This window comes from Mycetomoellerius zeteki, unplaced genomic scaffold (assembly GCF_001594055.1).
Source record: "Mycetomoellerius zeteki isolate Tzet28-1 unplaced genomic scaffold, Tzet1.0 scaffold111, whole genome shotgun sequence".
NCBI lineage: Eukaryota > Metazoa > Arthropoda > Insecta > Hymenoptera > Formicidae > Mycetomoellerius > Mycetomoellerius zeteki.
The window spans coordinates 835,124-857,120 of record NW_017256029.1 but is presented as its reverse complement, the minus strand read 5'-3'; the positions used below and the strand labels follow the sequence as shown (position 1 = coordinate 857,120).

The window sequence follows — 21,997 nt, the reverse complement described above, 5'->3', positions numbered from 1 at the left end:
ACAAGTAATAAAATATGTCATTTTGACAGCAAATGCACTCAATAATTTTCAAGATAACTTTGACTTAATAATCAAAATTTAATAAAAATTCAATATTATAGTGCGAGCTAAAATAGTTAAGCTATAAAGACTGGCTATTGTAGCTATCATTCATAAAATATACAAATAATCAAAGGATTTTAGGAAAACAAAATAACGATATTTTAATATAATTAAAGTCGAAATTAAAGAAACAAAACACGTGAAATAGGAGAATAGAATAATGAAAAAAAATCCGTTTTATTTAACATTTTTAAAACGTTATTCAGTTACTTTCTAATCTGTTTATTAACTGCGACGTTTCAAGTGAATACTCTACTCGCGTTTCGTCCTAGAGTGGAGAAAAGTCAGAGAGGACAGGAATTCAGAAAAGAATACTGTATGTCTGTTTATGCATGTGTGTTTGTGTGTTATGTGATGTTAAACGTACGCGACCATGTTACTGTGACGTTATATACTATAATATTACAACACAACATAAAAAGTGGTGAACACTGTGTACTGGTGAAATGCAATACATGTATAATCGAGTTGCCCCTAAATACAGCCATTTTATAATGGACATTTGTTTGTAATTTTATTTTTTGACTATAACCTTGCATCACAAGTTTATAATAAGAAAAACATACGCACACGCACACGCGCGCGCGCATGTATACATGTTCAATGTACATTTTCATCACATTTTAATAAAAAAAACCAATGTAAAAAATACAAGAAAAATCTTAATCGATTCTGGCGTAAAAAATTAGGCAAAGTGATGATGAAATTACTTATAACGACCTTAAACATTTCACGAGATATTCTTCTGCACAATAACAATTCGCGAAGTTTACTTTTACAAGGACGATCATGAGAAATACGGAACAGATTAAACGTGATTTATGTAGAGATGGAAGTAAGCAATGCGGTACTAAATATATAAAATGCTACATATTGACTTAGAAATTGTTTATTAACAGGCAAAACAATATCATCAATCATACAAATAATCAATAATGCATCCTATGACTATCTTACGAGGGCACGCTGAGATTTCACTTGCTCGAATCATACGATAGACAAAGTACTCTCTCTTTCTCTCTCTTTCTTTTCTCTCTTATACACTTCATTCAAAAACAATTGTCTTATATGCAATACGGTCAAAGACATACGCATGCATACACGCATTAGATAGTATTGTATATTCTCGAACACATTTACACTTCGGATTCTCGACGAATACAATCGCATATAAATGTTACTAAACATTGTGCTAAAAGTTCTAACGTAACAGATGAGATACGAGAGAGGAGAGATATACAAATCAAATCTATTTACATATAAAGATCACCTCGGATTTCTATCGGAATTGTAAAAATAAACAATAACGATATTAAGTTGCACAATTGCTTTATAATATATGTAAAAAAATCTGATACGTAATTATTGACACTGGTAGATGCAAAGTTTCACAGTCAATATAAAAACGTTCTCAGCAACTCACTTTAAGAACCACAGACATATTTTATCAAAAAGAAAAGAACCTTCTGTTCTTTGTCGTTTGTTTGCTGACAATAAATCGTACAAACATGAGATTATTTATAAAAAATAAATTGCTATATCGTATCTTGTCTATATGGATGCGAAAATCATGTATAATTAACAAATAATTTCTATCGATATTTTTAATTAAATAACAAGTCAGTAAATCAAGATATCAATTTCATTTTACGAAAAGTATAGAGGGAATAAATTGTGGAGAGGAAAACGGATTCGTCGAGGTCTGAGAAAACTCGCGTTACAAACGCACTACGAAAATAATATATATCTATATCGAATGTTGGAAAATCCCCGATTGCAATTCACTTCTTTAGTATACTGCATATAAATTAATTACGAAAATCCCACTGTACTGCTCTCGATCTCATTACAGTTCATCCTTAACTATTGTATACCTATTTTTGCTTGGCGCCAATTTTTTAAACGCGGACTCTGGAGGCGTCGTAGGCGTTTTTACTTGTTTCCCAGTAACTGGTATTTCATTGTTAGTAAGATCAGGACCATAGTGAAACTCGCGATGAAGCTTTCCAGAATACAAGTCCTGTAGAAAAGCTTTAAGTTTTCCTTCTACAAAAATGTCATTGAAATCATTGAATAGGTACATGTGTCTAAAGCTATCTATTGCAATCAATGGCAAGTCTGCTGTGCTTTTTCCTAAATGGTGCAGCGGATGTGCAAATTTCAGGCCATCGGCGGTTAAGAAATTTATATTCTCTGGAAAAAAAATCAAATCGGTATGATTTGAAGCTTTACGAGAAAATGATATAAACAATGACACAAACAAAATGTAAGCAAAAGTAGAATGACATACGTTTTTCAGTTAATAATGACTTAGTTACAATATATTTGTATTGCTTGACACTTTGTAAGTCATCAGGAGCATGAAACAATATAAGGAATGGTAAGCCTTCCTCTGTTAGTTCTTCAGCATTTTCGAATGTTATTTCTCTTACAAATGGTACGCACTTCTCCTGCGCCCATACATTTAATTCATCATAAACTGATAAACTTCCTTTGTAAGTTTCATCCATTTCAACAGATAGAGCCTTGTCTGATCGAAAGGCAATGATAGGCTCTCCAGGAGGATGCATTGCTTTACTTGCATTCCTACACATATTTCAATATATTCAAACTACTAGATCTTTATTCAGCAGTAAATATATATTGTTCCAGTCACACATTAAAAACATATAGAAATTTAATTATAAAAGTAAGTATTCTCATATTATTCAGTCTATACAATATAAATACGATATACACAATATAAATAAATTTAATTGAACTAATAAAAACTCTTTTAAAATTAAAATTCAAATAAATTATTAAAAAATAAATATCAAAATTACTATTATTATTCATTCATCTTGTGTTAAATTAACATAAAAATTTGAATCGTTTGTGAAATATATTAAATTTAATAATTTTTCAACTGTGTACCTTCATGTACTAAACTACTGAAAAACTTGTCTATAAAAAATGATATCTAATATAACCTTAACAGACAATATAAAAGATACAATAAGATTGTATATTATGCAGAAAATAAAGAAATAATATAAAAAGATAATAAAAAATATAATCTTGTATATACTCAGTACAAAAGCTATGAGCTTATATATACCACTTACTTACAGCAAATGTAAATGCTGACCAATTTCACAGTTTTGATTGGAACATGTGCTTGTTAAATAAAATATTATAATTATAATATTATAATTATTAAAATGCAGATTATACGGTACTGTTGTTAGAAAAAAAAAATTTCTTTTACATCTATATCAGTCTTTTAAAGAATATTTGCATCATAAAGAAAAATTTTTGTTGCAATAATATTTTAGCATATTAAAAATAAAAAGAATCTTACCCAAAACCAACATAAAACTGGCAATCATCCTTCAAATTAGTGGCAACTTTTCTGAACAATTCATATTCTGGTACATCTTTTCGTTCAAAGTATCCTATAATCATACGTTTTTTATCGTCAAGTTGTTCAAGCTCTCTCAAGTCGGAAAATTCTTTGATGGGATCTTCCAACTGCTTTCTGACAAATTCTTGGAATGCTTCTACCGATCGTTGTCCCCTGTATTCTCTCTTAGTCGGTTGACCGTTTCTTATTACTTTTAACGTTGGATATTTGGTTATATGAAACCTAGATGCCACAGAGGCTAAGAAAAAAATAATATTTGTAATAATCTAAAGGTATACATATAAAATCTAATATTAATATACATATAAATTAATATTCAAATTCTATTTATATCTATTTATACCATGCATTTTATAGTCATATTTTAAATATATTTACTTTCGCGGTCACAATCTACTTTGGCCATTACTACTTTTCCAGACTGTGGAAATTCTTCTTTAACCTTATCTGCAGCTTCATCAAATATTGGTGCTAATAAGTTGCTAAAACGACACCATTGTGCATAAAAGTTGATAAACACCAGTTCATTGTCGGCTGCAAAAAATTCATAATTAAAAAAGTAGATACTACATTCAGTTATATCTATTAGCATTGATATTTTGCTACACATCATGTATATAAATTATCATTATCTAAATAATGTATTTTACCTAACGTTTCGTCAATATTTTTACTTGTGAGTGAAAGGGCACCTTCTTTTACTTCCTCTGCTGTATTGTTTGGCAAACGTATCTAGAAATACAAAGTATTATGCAGCATACATTCTGTTTTATTAAAATCTAATGTATATCATACAAGTCAAGCTTTTTGTAACAGTCATGCATTATGTATTTTAAAACACAATACTTAAACATTGCTAGATACATATAATCTATTTTTAGACCTTGGATCTATTATACACAACCTTTATTCTGTATCATAAATTACCTATCCTGATCTTCAGGTTATTATAAATACAGACTACAATATGATAAATATTACAGAATTACAGCAATAACCATATAAATAAGAATGCTAGTCATATCTGAGGAGTATTATTCCAGTAACGTGAAGATATGCAAGGATATTTTAAATTCACATTTTGCAACAGATCATGCAAGATCATTTTTAAAAAATTGATTTATGTGTAGATTGATTGGATTGCTTTTTTCCAGATGCAAGATTATTGTAATACGACGGTAGAGGTTATGCTGCATAAACACAACAAGGCAGAAGCAGATTGTTGATTTGTGTAAGGTGTTTAGATAAATAATAATTGGGAGTTAAAAACAAATGGAAACATACATTGTGGGCGACTTCCGTTAATAGGGAACTATTATTAAATTGACACCTCGCGAGACGTCAAATGACGTGGCAACGCGACTGCGTAATTACTTACCAGCAGACACGCGAATGTAAGTACTTTAAAGTGAAATATATCACAGTGGGACAACATTTTGCGATTTCGCGACGACTAACTCGACGGTGCAATAAGTTTTTGAAACACCATCAGTGAACGACCGCCTATGCGTCAATTGCTACGAGCTAGCGGCACATCGTCAAATCGAGCGTGGAGCAATGAGCATCCTCGAGACATCGATTATCGCCGCGTCTACCGATGACGTTTTTCAAAATTCCAGTAGGTGGAACCTCATAAACGCACAAGCCCGCGAGCATTCTACAATGGTTTCATCTCGCTTCGATTTTTTAATAATAAATAATCCTGAATAAGTTTAATTCGTTGTTATCGATATTTTAATTTGGAATTAAAAAGACATCAGTCAGAGAGACAACAAAAGATATCGTTCAAAGTTCTTTATACATGCCGGCTCTTACGGCTGGTCTGAATCATTCTGTACCTATATGTGCAATAAATAATAAATAATAATTAATTGTTTGTTTGTGTCTAATCTAATAGCATAGAAAAGAACAAAAAAAATCGTGGATATTGTCTACATTCTCAATAAATAAAAAATAAACGGCTTTATTCAAATTTCTACGTTATCGACATTGAGTAATTGAGCAATTTTGTGCCGACTCGAATTATTAACTATCGATAATGTACTGCTAATAATATATGGTATGTTCTGTAAGATGACGTTGTAAAAACATAGACCGCTAATCTCATATTCTCATTTCGTATGTCATATTATTCCGCACCAATCGTATTTCTACTTGTTCACTGACAATTACTGGTATCAGTACCAATCTGTATTTATTCGTTCATGACGTTCCCATCATACGCAGTCATACGGTAGATGATCAACAAGCGCAGAAAAGAAGAAATAGAAAAAACCGGCTACGGCGTAAGAAGATCTGCAAGGTCGTATTTTTCTCTTGTTAAATTTTCATCTTTAAACGATACCCTGATCTATTTCTCTCAAATGTTAATTCTTAATGATTAAGTGACATTAAGTAATTTCGAGTGAACTGCGTTCAATGATATATTTTTTTACAGGATAATGATTCGCTAAAAAGTAAGGTTTGAGTGTCAAGAATGGAACACACAGGACAAGTACTGTTCGCGATACTCATTCTGTCGGTGCTGCATTGCACAACGTCAGCGTATTTCGGAGATGTATTTGCACAGCAAGCTGACGAACCCTCTAAAATTGGTTGGCTCTTCTCCGACAATTCTGTTCAAGTTAAGAGGATTCAAAGATCTCCATATGATCGTAAGAGGGAATCCGAGGACGACGGTTCACCAAAGATCATCAACGGTCAATGCCGGGATAAGTTAAATCAGCTTTGCGGAGATATAGATAGGAATAATGATGAGCTTATGCTGCTCGAATGCATTCAGACTTTCAAGGTATATGTCTGCACTATGTAAGAGCAGCATGAATATTGGAGATTTAATTGTCTTTGCTAACTTTTTCAGCCCACTGAGATATCTGGAATTAATCAGAAATGTCAGGAAGCGATTTGGTTTTATATCCAAAATATCACAGATAATCAAAACATAGAAAGGCTAACTAGAAGAGTGTGTGGTTCACAATTGGATACCTTACAGTGCTCTAGTTCTGACAAAATCCATGGGGCTTATTTATCTTGCCTGATTGATAAACGAGAGACAGTCAGAGATCCTGACTGCATCACTTATATTCAGAGATTAGAGTGGATTGCTTTCAGCGATTTCAGAATTCTGACTCCTTTCAAGACAGACTGTGCAAATGATATTAGAAAGTTTAAGTGCGACAGTCTACAACCATACAGAGATATATCACAAGGTCAGATATTAGCTTGCTTGCAAGAACACGTCGAACAACTGCAACATGAGTGTAGAAGGCATATTCTCCATGTATCTGAAATTCAAGCTGAAAATATCAGATTAGATCGTCAACTGTACATGGCTTGTACTCATGATCGAACTAAGTTTTGTCCTAATATTCGACCAGGTAGTGGTCAAGTCTACAAATGTTTAATGAAATATAAAACTGACAGGTAAATATTTAAATGTTAATATAAATGTATATAAGAGAAGCTAAATGTTACAATATATATATATTGGTGTAAGAGATTTATTAATCTAGGAATATCTTCTAGATATATACAATATATATATATATATATTTGAGATTATTTTTATATTGACAGATCGATGACTGCACAGTGTCAGGAGCAATTAACAAGGAGAGAGAAGCTTATTGCTTCTGACTACAAAATTAGCAAAGGTCTTGTAAAAGCATGTAAGGAGGATATTAGAAATAATCACTGCAGGCGATCCGTGTCTGAGGACAAAGAGATTAAGCTGGCACAAATTTTGCTTTGTCTGGAGTCGGCAATGAAGAACGGCAGTAAAATCGATGGAAATTGTCAAGCGGAAATGTTTGATCACAGGAAATTATTAATGGAAGATTACAGATTGTCGCCAGAAATTGTACACAAATGTGCTAACGACATTACGACTTTTTGTAACAGTCTCGAAGTCGGTGGTGCCACGATACACTGTTTAATGGAGCATACGAGAACAAGGAAAAGAAAATCAAGAGTCGCGCCGGAATGTCAAAGAGCGGTAAATAATTGATAGAAGAATTGAGAGTATTTTAGAATTGATTTTTTTCCAGAATTAATAACATATTTATTTACAAAATTCTTTGAATGATATTTTAATCTTTGTAAGAATGTTATGTTGCTAAAAGAAATTTCATAATCTTTTAATGAAATATTATATATCGTGTAATCATGTAATTTCGCAGTTAGAAGAGTTAATTATGGAAGCTGATGCTGGCGAAGATTGGAGAATTGATCCAGTTTTAAGAGAACAGTGTCAACCTGTGGTCAATTTAGCTTGTAGAGACGTAAGTGATTTATTTTTATAGAATATTATCGATTTTAACTCAGCTTACATAACTAGTGACTTCATATAAAAAATCCTGGACTTTACAAAAATTTTAAACAAGCTTTTTTTATTCAAATATATTTTGCAGCTCATGTATTTGTCAAATGCATTTACTACTACTTGTTTTTATTAAATATTTGAATATTTAATTTAGGTACACGGTGGAGATGCTAGAGTGATATCTTGCTTAATGGAACAACTAGGAACAGAAAGAATGACCGAGGCCTGTGAAACTGCCTTGGTGCAAATACAGTACTTTATCGCCAGAGACTTTAAACTTGATCCGCAATTGTACAGAGCGTGTAAGTTCGATGCCGTTCGTTTGTGTCACGCAAGAAACGCATGGGCTGTCAATGGCAAACAAATGGATCCTGAAACTGGACCACTAGTATTGCCATGCTTGTATCGGCATGTGTACCAGAAAAATATGACAGTAAGATTATTAAGATTATTAAATGCGTACTTACTTCTTAATTAAAGTTCAAACTTAATAATTCAGTTTTTAAATTGTAAAAATTTATATTATTAACACTTTATTATTATATTTTCACAAAAAAATCTCGTTCTTAACTGTTTTTTTAATATTCCATTTAGTTAAGAGCGGATTGTTTAGAAGAAATTAGACGAGTCATGAGGCAGCGTGCTATGAATGTTGACTTGCAACCCGAGATAGAAGAAGTATGTTTTAATGAACTAGCAACACTTTGTTATGACAAAACTGCGAAGGGAGAAGAGATTCTATGCTTGCAGGATAATTTAGAGAAGTACTAATTATTTTGAATAATAGAAATTACACAAGAAAAGTTTGAAAAAACTTGGAATTACATTGTTGATAATTTTTAATTATTTTATAATCATCTTTTGCATACGCAATGTTTTGATGAATATTTTTGTTACAACTTTTTCAAAAGTAATTCCGAGCTATTTTTTGATATTATAAATTTTAGTTAGATACAAAAATATTAAATTTTTTGTCCAAATTTACATTAATTCTAGCTTGAAAGAAAAATGCAAGTTTGCAGTTGGCAATTTTACTGAGGAACAAGCTGAACGTGTTGAATTGAATCCCATAATCTCTTCCGCATGCCAACATATTATGGAACGTCATTGCGAGGTACACCTTCAATTATTTAATTATTTAATTATTATTATTTAATACCATTATTTTTATTTTATTATTTTATTTTATTTTATTGTCAATGATGTTTACGCTTTTTAGGAAGTATTAAAATATGGAAAAGATGAAGGAGATATGATGGAATGTCTTATCGAACATAAAAACGAGCTGGATGCACGCACCGACTACAAATGTAAAGCAGCTGTGGAACATTTTCAACTGATCTCTTTAAAGAATTATCATTTTACATACAAATTTAAGGAGGCGTGCAGGCCTTACGTTAAGAGATGGTGCCCTAAGTAATTCAATTTCTTAATATATAAAAATTTAAATATTTTAAATGTAAAATAAATTGTGTAATATATTATAACATAGATCGAAGACAAAAGCTAATGTGATAGAATGCTTAAGCTCCATTGTACAGGAAGATATAATGAAAGATTCTCAGCATCGTGTTATGAAGGATTGCAGGCAACAGCTACGAGCACAACTTTATCAACAACGAGAAAATATTAATTTCGATCCGTTCCTGCAAGCGGCTTGCGCATCAGACGTTAAACAATTCTGTTTTAATGTGGAACCAGGCAATTCGCAGGTATCGACAGTGTTTCGATATACACTGAAAATTTATAGTATATACGTAACATAAGCTATAGATTTTCAGTATTGACAGTATATCAGAATGTATATCAGAACACAGCTATTGTCATTTAAGGCAATGCTCTTTTTGTTCATCTGTGTGTGTGTGTGTATATATGTGTATAACTGGAAAAAATATTTTTATTGAATTTTACATTTTTTAAGGTTAGAATATAATTATACTTAATACTTATTATGTTTTAATTGTTCAATATTTGTTAATAACAACTGGTATTCTTTGTTTTCTAAATTTTGTTGCTGGCTTTTTGATTAAATAGCTCTAAGCAAATTCTAATATTATGATAAACTTTACTAAAACTTAAGTTATTTTAGGTATTAGAATGCTTGGCATCACACAAGTCTAAACTATCGGACATGTGTCATAAACAGCTGTTCAAGATAAGGAAACAGGAGTTTCAAGATAGTTCCAGTGATGTTCCTTTACTAAGCATCTGCCGAGCTATGATAAAACAGTACTGCCATGATGTGAGCAAATCACAAACTTTGGATTGCCTTAAAAGATACAAAGATGAACTCACTTTCGATGATAAATGCAAAAACATTGTGGTTCGAAGAATGATTGAACAAAATACGGATTATAGGTTTAATACTGCATTGCAAAATTCGTGTGGCTATGACATCGACAGACATTGCAAAGAGGTAAAGAAGAAAATCTATATGTAACTAATTTAATCCTCTCCAAGACCATCCTGAATTTTATCACCTCAGAATAGTCAGATCACTTATATCACGGAGCTCGCTGAGGGACCATTGTGTTTTTCGAAAGGTTTTTGGATTCTAAAAAATCTGAAAAAAATTCCGATGTACTCTTTCAAAATATTTAAGAATACAATTGTACAGTTTTATGAGCAAATGTTTTTACTTTTTTTATACATGTCTGAATTTGAGGTAGAATCGGAATAGAATGCAAAATGCATTTGTTGTAATAAAAATTTATAACTTTTTATATGTATGTAAAAAAATCTTTTTAGTTTTAAACAGTCCAAAGATAGTATTTATGAAAAAAAATAATGATGCCCGCCTCAAAAGAGTATAATTTTTGGTAATCTGAAAATAGTAATTTATGGTTTATAAAAAATACTTTTTCAAAAAATCAGTACTTATTTTAGAAATGATTACTTAAAACAAATATAAATAGTTTGAAGAAAAATATATTTATTATGTATTATTACATATGTGATATTTTTTTTTCCCACTTTGAATATGGGCGAACCTATTCTGAATTTCTACTTTTATTATGATACCAAGTGGTTTACACGGTGAGGATTAATATAGTTTAATAATTAATTTATGAATATATATTATATATATTTACTATAGGTTTTAATACACGAACGTACTGACAAAGAACTCGAAGGAAAAGTAATTAGATGTTTAAAGATCAGATTTCGAGAATCGAAGCTGACAACTAAATGCGAGCATCAAATGGCTAATATTCTCAGAGAAGCTGCATTAAATTATCATTTAAATCCATTATTAGCAACGATGTGCGCGCACGAGGTAAAAAAACTATAAAATTATAATTTACTATTTATCTCATGAAAAATTAAGAATTTATATTGAATAATTTATGTTGAATACTATTGCGCATAAGATTTTATATAGAGAGAGTTACTATAGAATTCAATTTCAAACAAGTTTACGAAATTTCTCTTCTGTTTTTTTTAGATTGAAACTATATGCCAGTCGGATGAAAACGAGCCTGGTGCTGTTGAAGAGTGTCTTAAAAGGAAATTCAATGCCGGAAATCGAGATATGAGAGAAGAATGTCGTTTGGAAGTCGCAGATCTGATAGAACAAAGCAAAGCTGACATTAATGTGGATCCCTTATTGCAGAAAGCTTGTGCTGTGGATATCAGCAAATACTGCAGTGCTATACCTCAAGGCGCGGGAAGACGTACGTAATATTGTTTATTAGTAACTACAGATTGAAAAAATACGAAGTAATTTTGCCAAGAACGAATCCTTCCAAATTAAAATCTATTAAATTTTATTGATTTTTGTATGTACATATATGTGTTAAATATGTATAAAAGGATTAATAATTTGAATAATAATCGTATTAGATATAATGTGCTTGCAAAATGCGCTAGAAGACAGTAATAAATCCTTGCAACCCGATTGTTACAAAATGTTAACTACGAGAATGGAAATGTTTAAAAATGCTGCTAAGGTCTGTAAAAAATACCATTATACATATCTATTAATTTTTTTTACTGCTTGTCTCGGAATAACTGTATTTTACTTATCGCATTACAGTTAATCGCGCCAAATACGTTCGAGGAATTATACACGACAGTGAATCGTTCCCCAGCGAGACGTTACTTCATAATCGTCAGTTTTACTATGGTCGGAGCGATCTTTATCGTCGGCATGTTCTGCGGTCGCGTGACCAGGCGGACGATGATTATGAAAAATAAGTGACGACACATCCGTCCACTAGTGAAATGATTTTCGTGAAATTAGTCGAAGCATTGTAATAGACTATACATGTGTGTTGATCTGATCGGAGTGCAAGTTCACGATAAGAGAGGAAACATCGGTTTTTTTATACCTTCGTTTATGAAATTAAATAAGGGGGGGGGGGGGGCTACGAGATTTTTAACGTGGCTGTTAAATACACACGATATTATGCAAAACGAAGATCGTAAGCATCTAAGAATATACGAGTATTCGAGGATTTAATAACATAAGAAGATTTAAATATTTAGATATATATTATATTGTAACATTATGATTCCAAAAATACAGGGTGCTCTATAGGATTTGTAACAAACTTCAAGAGCTCATTTCTTTATACTCGTCGAAAAGAACGCTCTCAAGTTTGTTACATGAAATAACGAAAGATATGTTATTTGATATTATGGTTTTATATTCCGTACATCTATGTTATCTGATATTATATTCTGTAAATCGAGATTATCGCGAAAGAAAGAGGTATTTTATTAATTTCCAGTAGGGATTTATTCGTAGGATTTTTAGAAAGCAATAATTTTTTTCTTAAGGCGAGCGATATTATTTTATCTACCTGCGAGAAATTTATTTGAAAACAAGGAATAAAAAACAGTGGAATAAAATAACCAGCGAATTCATTCGCCTTTGTTAGCGGAGACGCGATTTTAACGAGAGAGCTGCCGATATGCCAAAGATTCTTGGAAATATATGCCGCCCAAGAGACGAGTGTGTGTACTGTTGTTGCCTAGAGTCCGTTCTGATTTAGAAACTCGTACGCGGAGAGAGATTGTAAGTGGTAAAAATACGAGCACCTAGTTATTCGAAGTGCCGGAGGTGCTCTGTCTCTCTTCCTTCTCCCAGAGGTTTCGCTCAATCTTTGCGATGAAGTTGCAGAGAAAACGGAAGCACACATGCCTGGAGGGTTCGTCGCGGTGCTGGTTCTCGAATAACCAATTTGAAGCGACTGTGCAACGATTATTCCCGAGAGACCCTCGAGGTCATCCCGCGAGAATGTCTCCGTGTACAAGCCTTCCCATGACGACAGAAGGACAAGTTTCTGCGACTCTGATGAGCTTTCTGTGCCTCGTGTAATATGAAGATTCTGTACAGAGCTTGCGAACGAAGTGTGTTTCTAATTGATTTAAATCCAAAGAGACACATGCTCGGTGGGCACAAATTAGTTCGAGTCTTCCATTCTTCAAGCCTCAATTCCTTGCCTGTGACTTTAATACGATGTGTACACATATACGCCTATATCTTCGGCTCTCATGTAAATATATACAAGAATTATAAATTTTTATTTGTCAGAAATATACGTATATATAATATACATATATACATATGTGTGTGACGAAATACGAGCAGCATCAATTATTTACCACATTTCTGATTATCTTTTCTATATAAACGAATAATTTAATTGCGGTTCTAAATAAATGAGCAATTTTATAGATAAAAAATATTGAGACAAAAGCATAAATTTTTGCGTAACAATCACGCGTAATTTTGTCTAGATAGAAGAGAAACGCGCGCTTTACTCTACAATGTTAAACTAAAAAAAATGATAATTTAAAGCTCATCGTCAGTTATAGCATATATAATTGATGATGACCTTTCAATTTTTATTATAATTAAAAATGTTACGAAAAGGTATCGGATTAATTACGATTATATTAAATTGTATAAGAAAATTATTTTCTATACTGGTATATGCGTATCTTAATTGCAACTCTATATAAATATATAAGTAATTTCACAGAAAATATCATTGGCGAAAGCATAAATTTTTGCACGATAATCACGATGAATCATTTCATCAAAACAAAAAGCGCACACTAAAATGCTCAGAAAATATTAAAAATTGAAAGATTATTAATTATTATTGTTCATTATATCTATTATATTTTTAATATTTAAAAAATAATATACATATATTATTTTTTCTGCTGTATTTTTAATATATTAAAAATAATATAACATTTTTTTAAATAAATATATAGTTTTAAATTAAAAGCATATTGCGAGAAAATATCTCGTACTAATTGTGGATGTTATATTAAATTTTATGGAATAGTTGATCGTTTACATGCCATTGGTTGTGTACATGTTATCAATTTTTTAACGCAATCCTCGCGATGGGTAAACGCGTTTGGCTGAGTGGTTCACCGCAACGGAGAGCCGGCCATATTTACTTTGCGCCGCGTCGCATCAGTTCGAAAAATCGTCCCGCCTCGCTCGCGTTTTTCATTCCGTCACGAGTAAATTGCCTGGTGAAATACGAAGTTCTTTCCTGTGCTGAAACAGGGCGCATAATGGAGTTAATTAGCACACGCTAGCGTTGCAACCAACTGTGTTGCTCAATATTCGCAATTATCCGCGCTGATCACGCGCGCAACATCGCGCACGGTAGCAACAACAAAAAAAGAAGAGAGAAATAAAACAGGTAAATAAAAGGTACTAAAGGAGAATAAGCGCGAATTTTTTTTAAATTTGTGAGACTGAATTTTAATTTTTTTTGAAAAATTATTGATTAAAAAGTTTTTAAATAAATTTTCGACGCAATTTTTTTTAGGTTATCGGGAACATTGACAGGTTAACTTCTTTTAGCTATTATTTTTTTATTTATTTCAACAAAGAGGAGTTATGATAAGAAATTTTTTTATATATTTCTATGTTCTACATGAGAAAGAAAAGGAGAGAAAGAAAGTAAAAGGACCCCACACTAATCCTATATGAAATTGGATCCCGATGAAATCAAATGGTTTCCTCATATGTTACAGCTTATGACCTGCTAAACAAAACATATAAGTTTTAGTGCAAAAAAATGAACAGTTTTTGTTTGATTCACTTAAAGTCGCTGACATCTCACCATAAAATACTCAATAATTTCTAAACGGCTGCCCTAAAATGGATAAAATTAGTGTTTTGAAAAGGTCTCAACAAGGGCTATAAGAAAATGAAAGAAAAAGTGGGGGGGGGTCTCACTTAAGAAATTCGTGTTGACCTTGTCATGACCTTGGTGATGCCACCCAAAGTCAAACTGATGAAGCAAGTGGCTAGGTTTTTTTAAACTCTACAATATCTGAAAATTTTTTTTATAAAACTTACAGTTTTCGAGATATTTTGCCGTCTTGGAACATATTATGTTCTTTATATTGATTATACAGGAACATATTATGTTCTTTATATTGATTATACAGGAACTGGCCGAATAATATGTAAAAGCGGGCACAACGTGATTCCTTATGAAAAAATAAACAAAATATATAGAATAAAATTTTTCGATCTTCTGCTTAGTTTTCGAGAAGAACATAATATGTTTCAAGACGGCAAAATATCTCGAAAACTGTAAGTTTTATAAAAAAAATGTTTCAGATAATACTGTAGAGTTTAAGAAAGCCTAGCCACTTACTTCATCAGTTTGACTTTGGGTGGCATCACCAAGGTCATGACAAGGTCAACACGAATTTCTTAAGTGAGACCCCCCCCCACTTTTTCTTTCATTTTCTTATAGCCCTTGTTGAGACCTTTTCAAAACACTATAATTTTATCCATTTTAGGTCAGCCGTTTAGAAATTATTGAGTATTTTATGGTGAGATGTCAGCGATTTTAGGTGAATCAAACAAAAACTGTTCATTTTTTTGCACTAAAACTTATATGTTTTGTTTAGCAGGTCATAAGCTGTAACATATGAGAATACCATTTGATTTCACCGGGATCCAATTTCATATAGGATTAGTGCGGGGTCCTTTGTTCTTGATTTGGAAAAACAATAAAATTCGGTCTTGTTCCGAAATCTAACCCTATAAGCGCGCAAAATGTTTTTAAAATGTTATATGGATATTAGTAAAAAAATTAAAAATAATGTTATTATAATAATATTTCAAGGATGCCGTAAATATTTTTTTAATATTACGGGAGTATTCTATAGAGGTTATATGTCCACTTATATAATATCCATATGTATAATACTCCTATATTGCTAACGCCAATTAAAAGCTGGCGAAAACACCACGGAGTAGACGAATATCTATCTCTCACTTAGATAGTGTACAGCGCATGCGCACCACACTCGAGTACACTGTGGAAGTGAGAGATCCGATATTCTCTATTTCGCTGTTTTCGCACAGGCTGCGTTAGCAATATAGTAGTATTACATATATGGTAATATCCTAGATATTATATCTTAATATTCCTGAAATATTATTAAAATACTTATAAATATTAATTATTTTTAATTTTGTGCAATTTAAATTCACAATCCAATAACGAAAAGTTCTTATCAGTCTATGCTGCATCTTGTGCTAAAAAAACGTTTCGACGTGATTTTAAGTACATATCCAGTTCTACAACTGCGCGTCAAAATCATTTTCAGTTTTTTAAACGTATACTTATATTAAACAGATGTAACAGTTTTACAAATTAATGTAAACGCTGTTATAATACTTTTTAATGTTTATACCATATTACAGTAACATTAAATAAATGTTACTTTTAATAATCATATAATATTATCAGGAGTGGACATATAACCTTTCATTAATATTTCGAAAATATCATGTGATATTATATAATTTTAATAAAATATTATTAAAATGTTACATTTAATATTCTAAGAATATGCCTAAAATATTATTTCATATTAAATAATATTATGCGCTTATAGGGAACCTTTTCGTATCGGTCCGTAGAACGCGCTTGTAACGTAATGTGTTAACAAATCTAGATTTTATGTATGAGATAATCTATTTACATCTCACTTTTATTAATAAATATATACGCATTTATTTTTTAAATTCTATGTAACGCAAGGTTGTGCATTTACGTGTAAAATATAATAATATATATCTATGTGTATAATACTAAACTATGTAAATTTTATACTTTACGTGTCATCTATGTAAACAATCTATGAATCATCGGAGTTTATGTTCTTTGTCGTTGCGAGCTAGAGCTTTTATCAATTTTTTATATTGTTTTTATTTACCGTAAAAGACTTAATTACTTTTTTCTGTATATATGGTATTATTCAATTTATAATAAGTTATAATAATAATTTATAGGTTTATTTTACATTGCTTGATTTGTTTACGTAAAAAAGATTCGTGTAAATTTAACGTAAACAATACGTAAAAATTCCATGTAAACTTAATTGTAAAATATAGGGCAGGACTTTAGATATGTAACGTAAACTGCGCCCATGCTAAACGTACGCATTTATCAAAAAATAAAAATGAAGTATGAATACAAACCATATATATACAGAACATTTCATAGACTTATTAGCGCGCTAACATTATAAACGCGTTCTGAATACGGACCTTCGTCTCTTGATATCGATCAATGATCAAGATATCAATACGTACTTTAATACGTACATTCTCTCACGTGCACAGTATATTGATATCTCGACATTCAAAAGATAGGTTTTCAAATGCAGAGATGGAAATGAGAGATATCAGAATTTGGCGATTTTTGATGAAACTCGAGGTGTATTATCGTCATATTTATCGGTTTATGTGCGTGCATGCATGCACGTAATTAGGCGTTTGTTTCCGGGTTGAACTCGAAAATTGACATCCTTATTGGTAGAAATCAGAAAGATCTCAACTTCGATATTTTCGGCGAAAATTAAAAAGATATGATTGCGTATCTTGAAATCAGATGAAAATGATAAAAGTGAGCACATTTATTAGATACTGACTAATGAAATTATAAATATTCTAATAAATAACATTCCATTCTAATAAATAACATTATAAATAAATAAAATTGCTCATTTTTGTAATTTTCAGATACGCTTTTATTATTTTAAAGATACACGATCGTTCTGCTCAATTTCAACATTCTCGGCGGAAGCTGAATGAATTTCGATCTCGACCTCTCCTTTTCGGAAGTTGAAAGGTCCTCAATAGAGTTGTGCGAGACAACTCGGTAAGTGGATCCTTCACATTGCAATTATTTGTCGCCTTTGTAATAATATGATCGCGCGACAAATCGTATTATTTGGAAGTTGAAATTTATTGACTTATACCTTTTCATCAATAAGTTTACAATTAGCTTAATATTAAGCTGCTCGTCTGCAAATATCAATTTTAACATGTTTTTCGTATCCTTCTGTTCTTTTTTCACACATTTTTCGCACTTTTGTGCCTTTTTTTTCTTGGTCGAGCCACACACATTTATCTTTTTTTATGATTCGCACTATCCCGAGTGGCCGATCGCAATTCGATCAACTCTCTGTGATTTTTGGGCTTCCTTTTTTTCATCTCGTCCGAAGCGCGCATTTTTCGCACTCGAGGGTGAAAGGGTGTTTGGTTGGAACTGGAAAATTATAAAAAATATAAAACAAGGAAGCCGTACTCTCCCCGGTGACTTGCACATCACGTTGGAAATACTATCAATAACTTCATATCATACAATATACGATACAGTCAACATTTTTAGGAAAACGGATTAATTCGTGGAACTTTTGTAAAACTGGAAGACTTGTATTTTAAATGTATTCAGATTTCATTGAAGTATATATGTTTCAGGTTAAATGTATATTAGCTAAGAACATTAATTTCTAATATCGCGTGAGAAATTTCGTTGAAATTTTCATAGAAATCATAAAACGAAATTTCTGAATTTCTTCTTTCTTTTTTCTCTTTTTCAGCTGTGATTAACGCAACATTTTTTTTATTGTTTATTGAAATTGGCTTCCCTAATCTGTTTACTTCAACTACTGCGATTGTTTATCCTCTTTACCACGATATAATTATGCGGCTATAGGTTATAATTGGAATTGAAATTTATTGACTCGTGCTTTTCAAGTTTAATAAGCTTAACGGGCTTAATATTAGTCATCCCTAAAAGCTTAATATTAGGCTTTTATATATATGTATATATATATATACATATACATATATATGTGTACATTTACCATATTACCTTTCGAACCTCAAATATTTACGATACGGAATAAAACGAAATGAGTCATAACAAGCGAAAAAATCGGGTCAAATGAATAAAGATGATATTAATATTCGATAGCAGATAGCAGAGATAAAAGAATTTGTTTTCTCAAAATAAGAACATGTGAACACGATACTTATTTTTAATTTTTTTCTAATGTATAATATTGATACGTTTAATTTCTGATTTTAGTATTTTTTTATACATATATATTAAAGATTTACATTTATATATACAACAAGCGTATGTGTGTTTTATATGTATGGAAAAAAATACAAGCAAATAATATTATATTAAAAATACGTCGAGATAAAATCAACTATTAAATGTAAATTTATATATACATTAGAAAATAACTGAAGATAATAATAGCGTTGTAATTTCAAAATTCACCGGATAGAATCATTGTGATCGGTCAAAAGAAAATGTAAAATTGATATAATTCTTTTAAAATAAATAACAGCGTTGTCTTTTTAAAACTTTTTACAAAAATAAATAAATAATTATTAAAATATCGAGGGGGTAACCATTTAATGTAATCATTACGTTAAGGACAGAGTCTTCGAAATCATTATAAAATTCATATGAAATCTCTATGTAACCGATAATTACATATGCAACCACGAGAAATCATTGTATTGTATAATATTAAATAAAATTGTATATTTTATCAAATTACTTCATGTGTAGTGAAAAAAATTATTTGTAATCAGATGAAATCATATGAAATCATGTAATCTGTAGGACAATATTTCAGAGCTAGTGGTTATCCCCTCGTAAAATATATTACAAAATGAAATACAGAAATTCGTAGAAGAGATATATATTTTCAGCGCAAACATTTCCGAAGCGAGTTCTACGAGAACTTAGTTTTATCGAAGCAGTCTTGTTTTCACAGATAATATATTTTCATTTGTTTTTTTATTTATAAAAAAGTTGTTTATACCCGATAAATGTAACTATTTATTTACGTTTTCGTGGTGGCCGTTACATCTTTTGCGATTAAAAAAAAGCATCAAATCCTATAAACATTAGATATACAATATAGGATATTTCGTGTCTCTCTTTGTACTTTTTTTTATTTAGCTAATTTTAGTTGGTTTTTCTGTTGCATAATATCAAGAAGGGAGCGTCATTAAAAACGAAATAGTTCTAGTTTTTGAAAATTACATTCCGTAGCTGCCATTGGATAAACGAAGTTTATTCTTAGAATAATTTCATTTCGGGCGTAGATGTAATAAAACGTGTAACATACGGAGAATGTTAAAAGTTACTGAACGTTGGAATGTTATGTTAAATTTTAAAAAACGCGGTCTGGCACCCCCGATATGTGCGTATATTTTGTAACCACGTTCCTCAGGCACGGCGGAATGGATTGAGGCAGGAGCTTCATTCGTACGTCCCACTAGGAAGCATAAAACGGCGCGGAGATGGCGTACTGAAGATGAAGATTAAGATCTAGATTATGAGCGTCGGGATGCCGGCGCAAGCGAGGAATTGGAGAGAGAGAGAGGGGTAGAGATCATGCGCCCTGCATTCACACATTGGTTGGCACGAAGGGTGGCGGGTTTCCCAACCCTCGTCGTCAGTTTGACGCCGCGTGCGAGCGCATACAGATCTGTCGCGATCGCCGACTCGCGCGCGCGAAAGGGAGCAGAATTGGGGAAACTGAGAGAAAGTTCGTTGTTCTTCTAGGGAATCATCGTAAAATGATCGCCCGCAGGCCGAGTCTGCACACTCGATCCGTTGATCCAACCTGAAACTAGATAAGAGAGTCTGATCGAGAAGCGCGAAAGAAAGAAAATCACGCCGTCAGAGATTCTCTGCTGTAAGGTGGATCTCACGCGATTTTTTTTTAGGAGACACGAGATTACAAGGAACGTAGTTTAATTCGTGCGATTGCATTGCAAGAACTATATCAATACACGTCCGTTAATCCGATTATCAATCTCGAACATTTATGACAGATGACCGATTATGAACGATTCATGTATAATTGTTCGGAAATGATTAATAACGGTTTAAAATGGAATTCTATAGGATGTATTATTGATTTATCAAATTAATTAAAAAATAGCGTTAGAATTTTGTTTTTGAAATTTTCATTCTTTAATTTTAAAAATAGACTGAATGTGACACGATTCAATTTGTTGTAATAGAAAGAATGGGATTAATTGTTATCAGATTATGAAAAATGAATGCATTTTGGAACAATTTTTAATCCGGAGAGACAATGCAGCTTGTAAATCGAATTTTAAAAACAATTTGATAAGAATTGATTATTAAGAAAATTATTGTAGGTTTTTGGTACTCTGAAAGTATTAAAATTATAAAGAAATTCCTTTCGCGGTTCTTTATTTTGAAAACATTGGTTAAATTCTTGTAATTTTTATGTTTATTTTCTGTACTTTTACTGTTTTTTTATTCACAAAATATAGGAGAAAATTTGAGAAGATTGCCGAAGGAGAAGCCAAATTAATTATCTGATATCATAGAGAAGAGAGAGAGAGAGAGAGAGAGAGACAATTCTCTTTAAAAATGATTATTAATTTAATTGATTAAAATGCGATATTCTACTTGTAAATGGAATTTTTGTGGTCTTCAGTATTTAGCTGATTATGAGTGAAATTCTATATAAAACCGCAGAATATTTATCAAAAGATCATATCAGTTAATCTGTAATCGAGCTTCGAGTACACTTCAAAGGAAAGTTATTAATTTACATAACTACGGAACAATATGCCGATGCGGATTTAATTTTCGCTAATAGGAATTGAATTGTATGCAACTTTTAACGTTAATTTTGTATGGACATTATTTCTGATGAAATCATGGAAATATTGTGCTAATTCTCAATATTTTCGCGAAAATTGATGATTACCATATAATTGAAGGCACATTTAATTTGTATGATTTATTGTTATGGCAATATGCGTTTGTATATTCTTGCTCGCATTTCGCATTTAAATTTTATCGATG

The 21,997-nt window shown here is 31.5% G+C and overlaps 2 protein-coding genes across 3 annotated transcripts; one reads left to right on the top strand and one right to left on the bottom strand.

Moving 5' to 3' along the window:
- Positions 1–1,028: 1,028 nt before the first annotated feature.
- Positions 1,029–5,090, bottom strand: ERp44 (Endoplasmic reticulum protein 44). Of its 2 annotated transcripts, XM_018453805.1 has the most exons (7): positions 4,887–5,090; positions 4,159–4,240; positions 3,887–4,042; positions 3,446–3,746; positions 3,214–3,261; positions 2,393–2,688; positions 1,029–2,295 (listed from the first exon to the last, which is right to left on the bottom strand). In XM_018453805.1, exons 1-7 carry the CDS (start codon positions 4,941–4,943, stop codon positions 1,949–1,951), a joined length of 1,287 nt encoding a protein of 428 aa, XP_018309307.1. In that variant the 5' UTR covers positions 4,944–5,090; the 3' UTR covers positions 1,029–1,948. The 2 variants fall into 2 exon arrangements, with proteins under 2 accessions (XP_018309307.1, XP_018309316.1); XM_018453814.1 differs by lacking the exon at positions 3,214–3,261.
- Positions 5,091–5,630: 540 nt separating this feature from the next.
- Glg1 (Golgi apparatus protein 1) lies at positions 5,631–12,183 on the top strand. Its single transcript, XM_018454196.1, has 15 exons — positions 5,631–5,810; positions 5,946–6,299; positions 6,369–6,931; positions 7,085–7,502; positions 7,687–7,788; positions 7,984–8,262; positions 8,424–8,593; positions 8,826–8,943; positions 9,049–9,245; positions 9,322–9,541; positions 9,919–10,245; positions 10,927–11,106; positions 11,275–11,503; positions 11,673–11,779; positions 11,866–12,183. The coding sequence occupies exons 2-15, from the start codon at positions 5,985–5,987 to the stop codon at positions 12,028–12,030; spliced, it is 3,390 nt and encodes a 1,129-aa protein (XP_018309698.1). The 5' UTR covers positions 5,631–5,810; positions 5,946–5,984; the 3' UTR covers positions 12,031–12,183.
- The last annotated feature ends 9,814 nt before the right edge of the window (positions 12,184–21,997 follow it).

Bases quoted from the DNA above. Each gene is read 5' to 3' on its own strand.
- ERp44 (XM_018453805.1), bottom strand. From the start codon at position 4,943: ATGTTGTCCCACTGTGATATATTTCACTTTAAAGTACTTACATTCGCG. The intron at 4,043-4,158 runs GTAAAATACATT...AATTTTTTGCAG, and splicing joins AAATATTGACGAAACGTTAG to CCGACAATGAACTGGTGTTT. The intron at 2,689-3,213 runs GTAAGTAAGTGG...AAATATGTGTAG, and splicing joins GGTCAGCATTTACATTTGCT to GAATGCAAGTAAAGCAATGC.
- Glg1 (XM_018454196.1), top strand. From the start codon at position 5,985: ATGGAACACACAGGACAAGTACTGTTCGCGATACTCATTCTGTCGGTG. The intron at 11,107-11,274 runs GTAAAAAAACTA...TGTTTTTTTTAG, and splicing joins CAACGATGTGCGCGCACGAG to ATTGAAACTATATGCCAGTC. The intron at 11,780-11,865 runs GTCTGTAAAAAA...ATCGCATTACAG, and splicing joins TGTTTAAAAATGCTGCTAAG to TTAATCGCGCCAAATACGTT.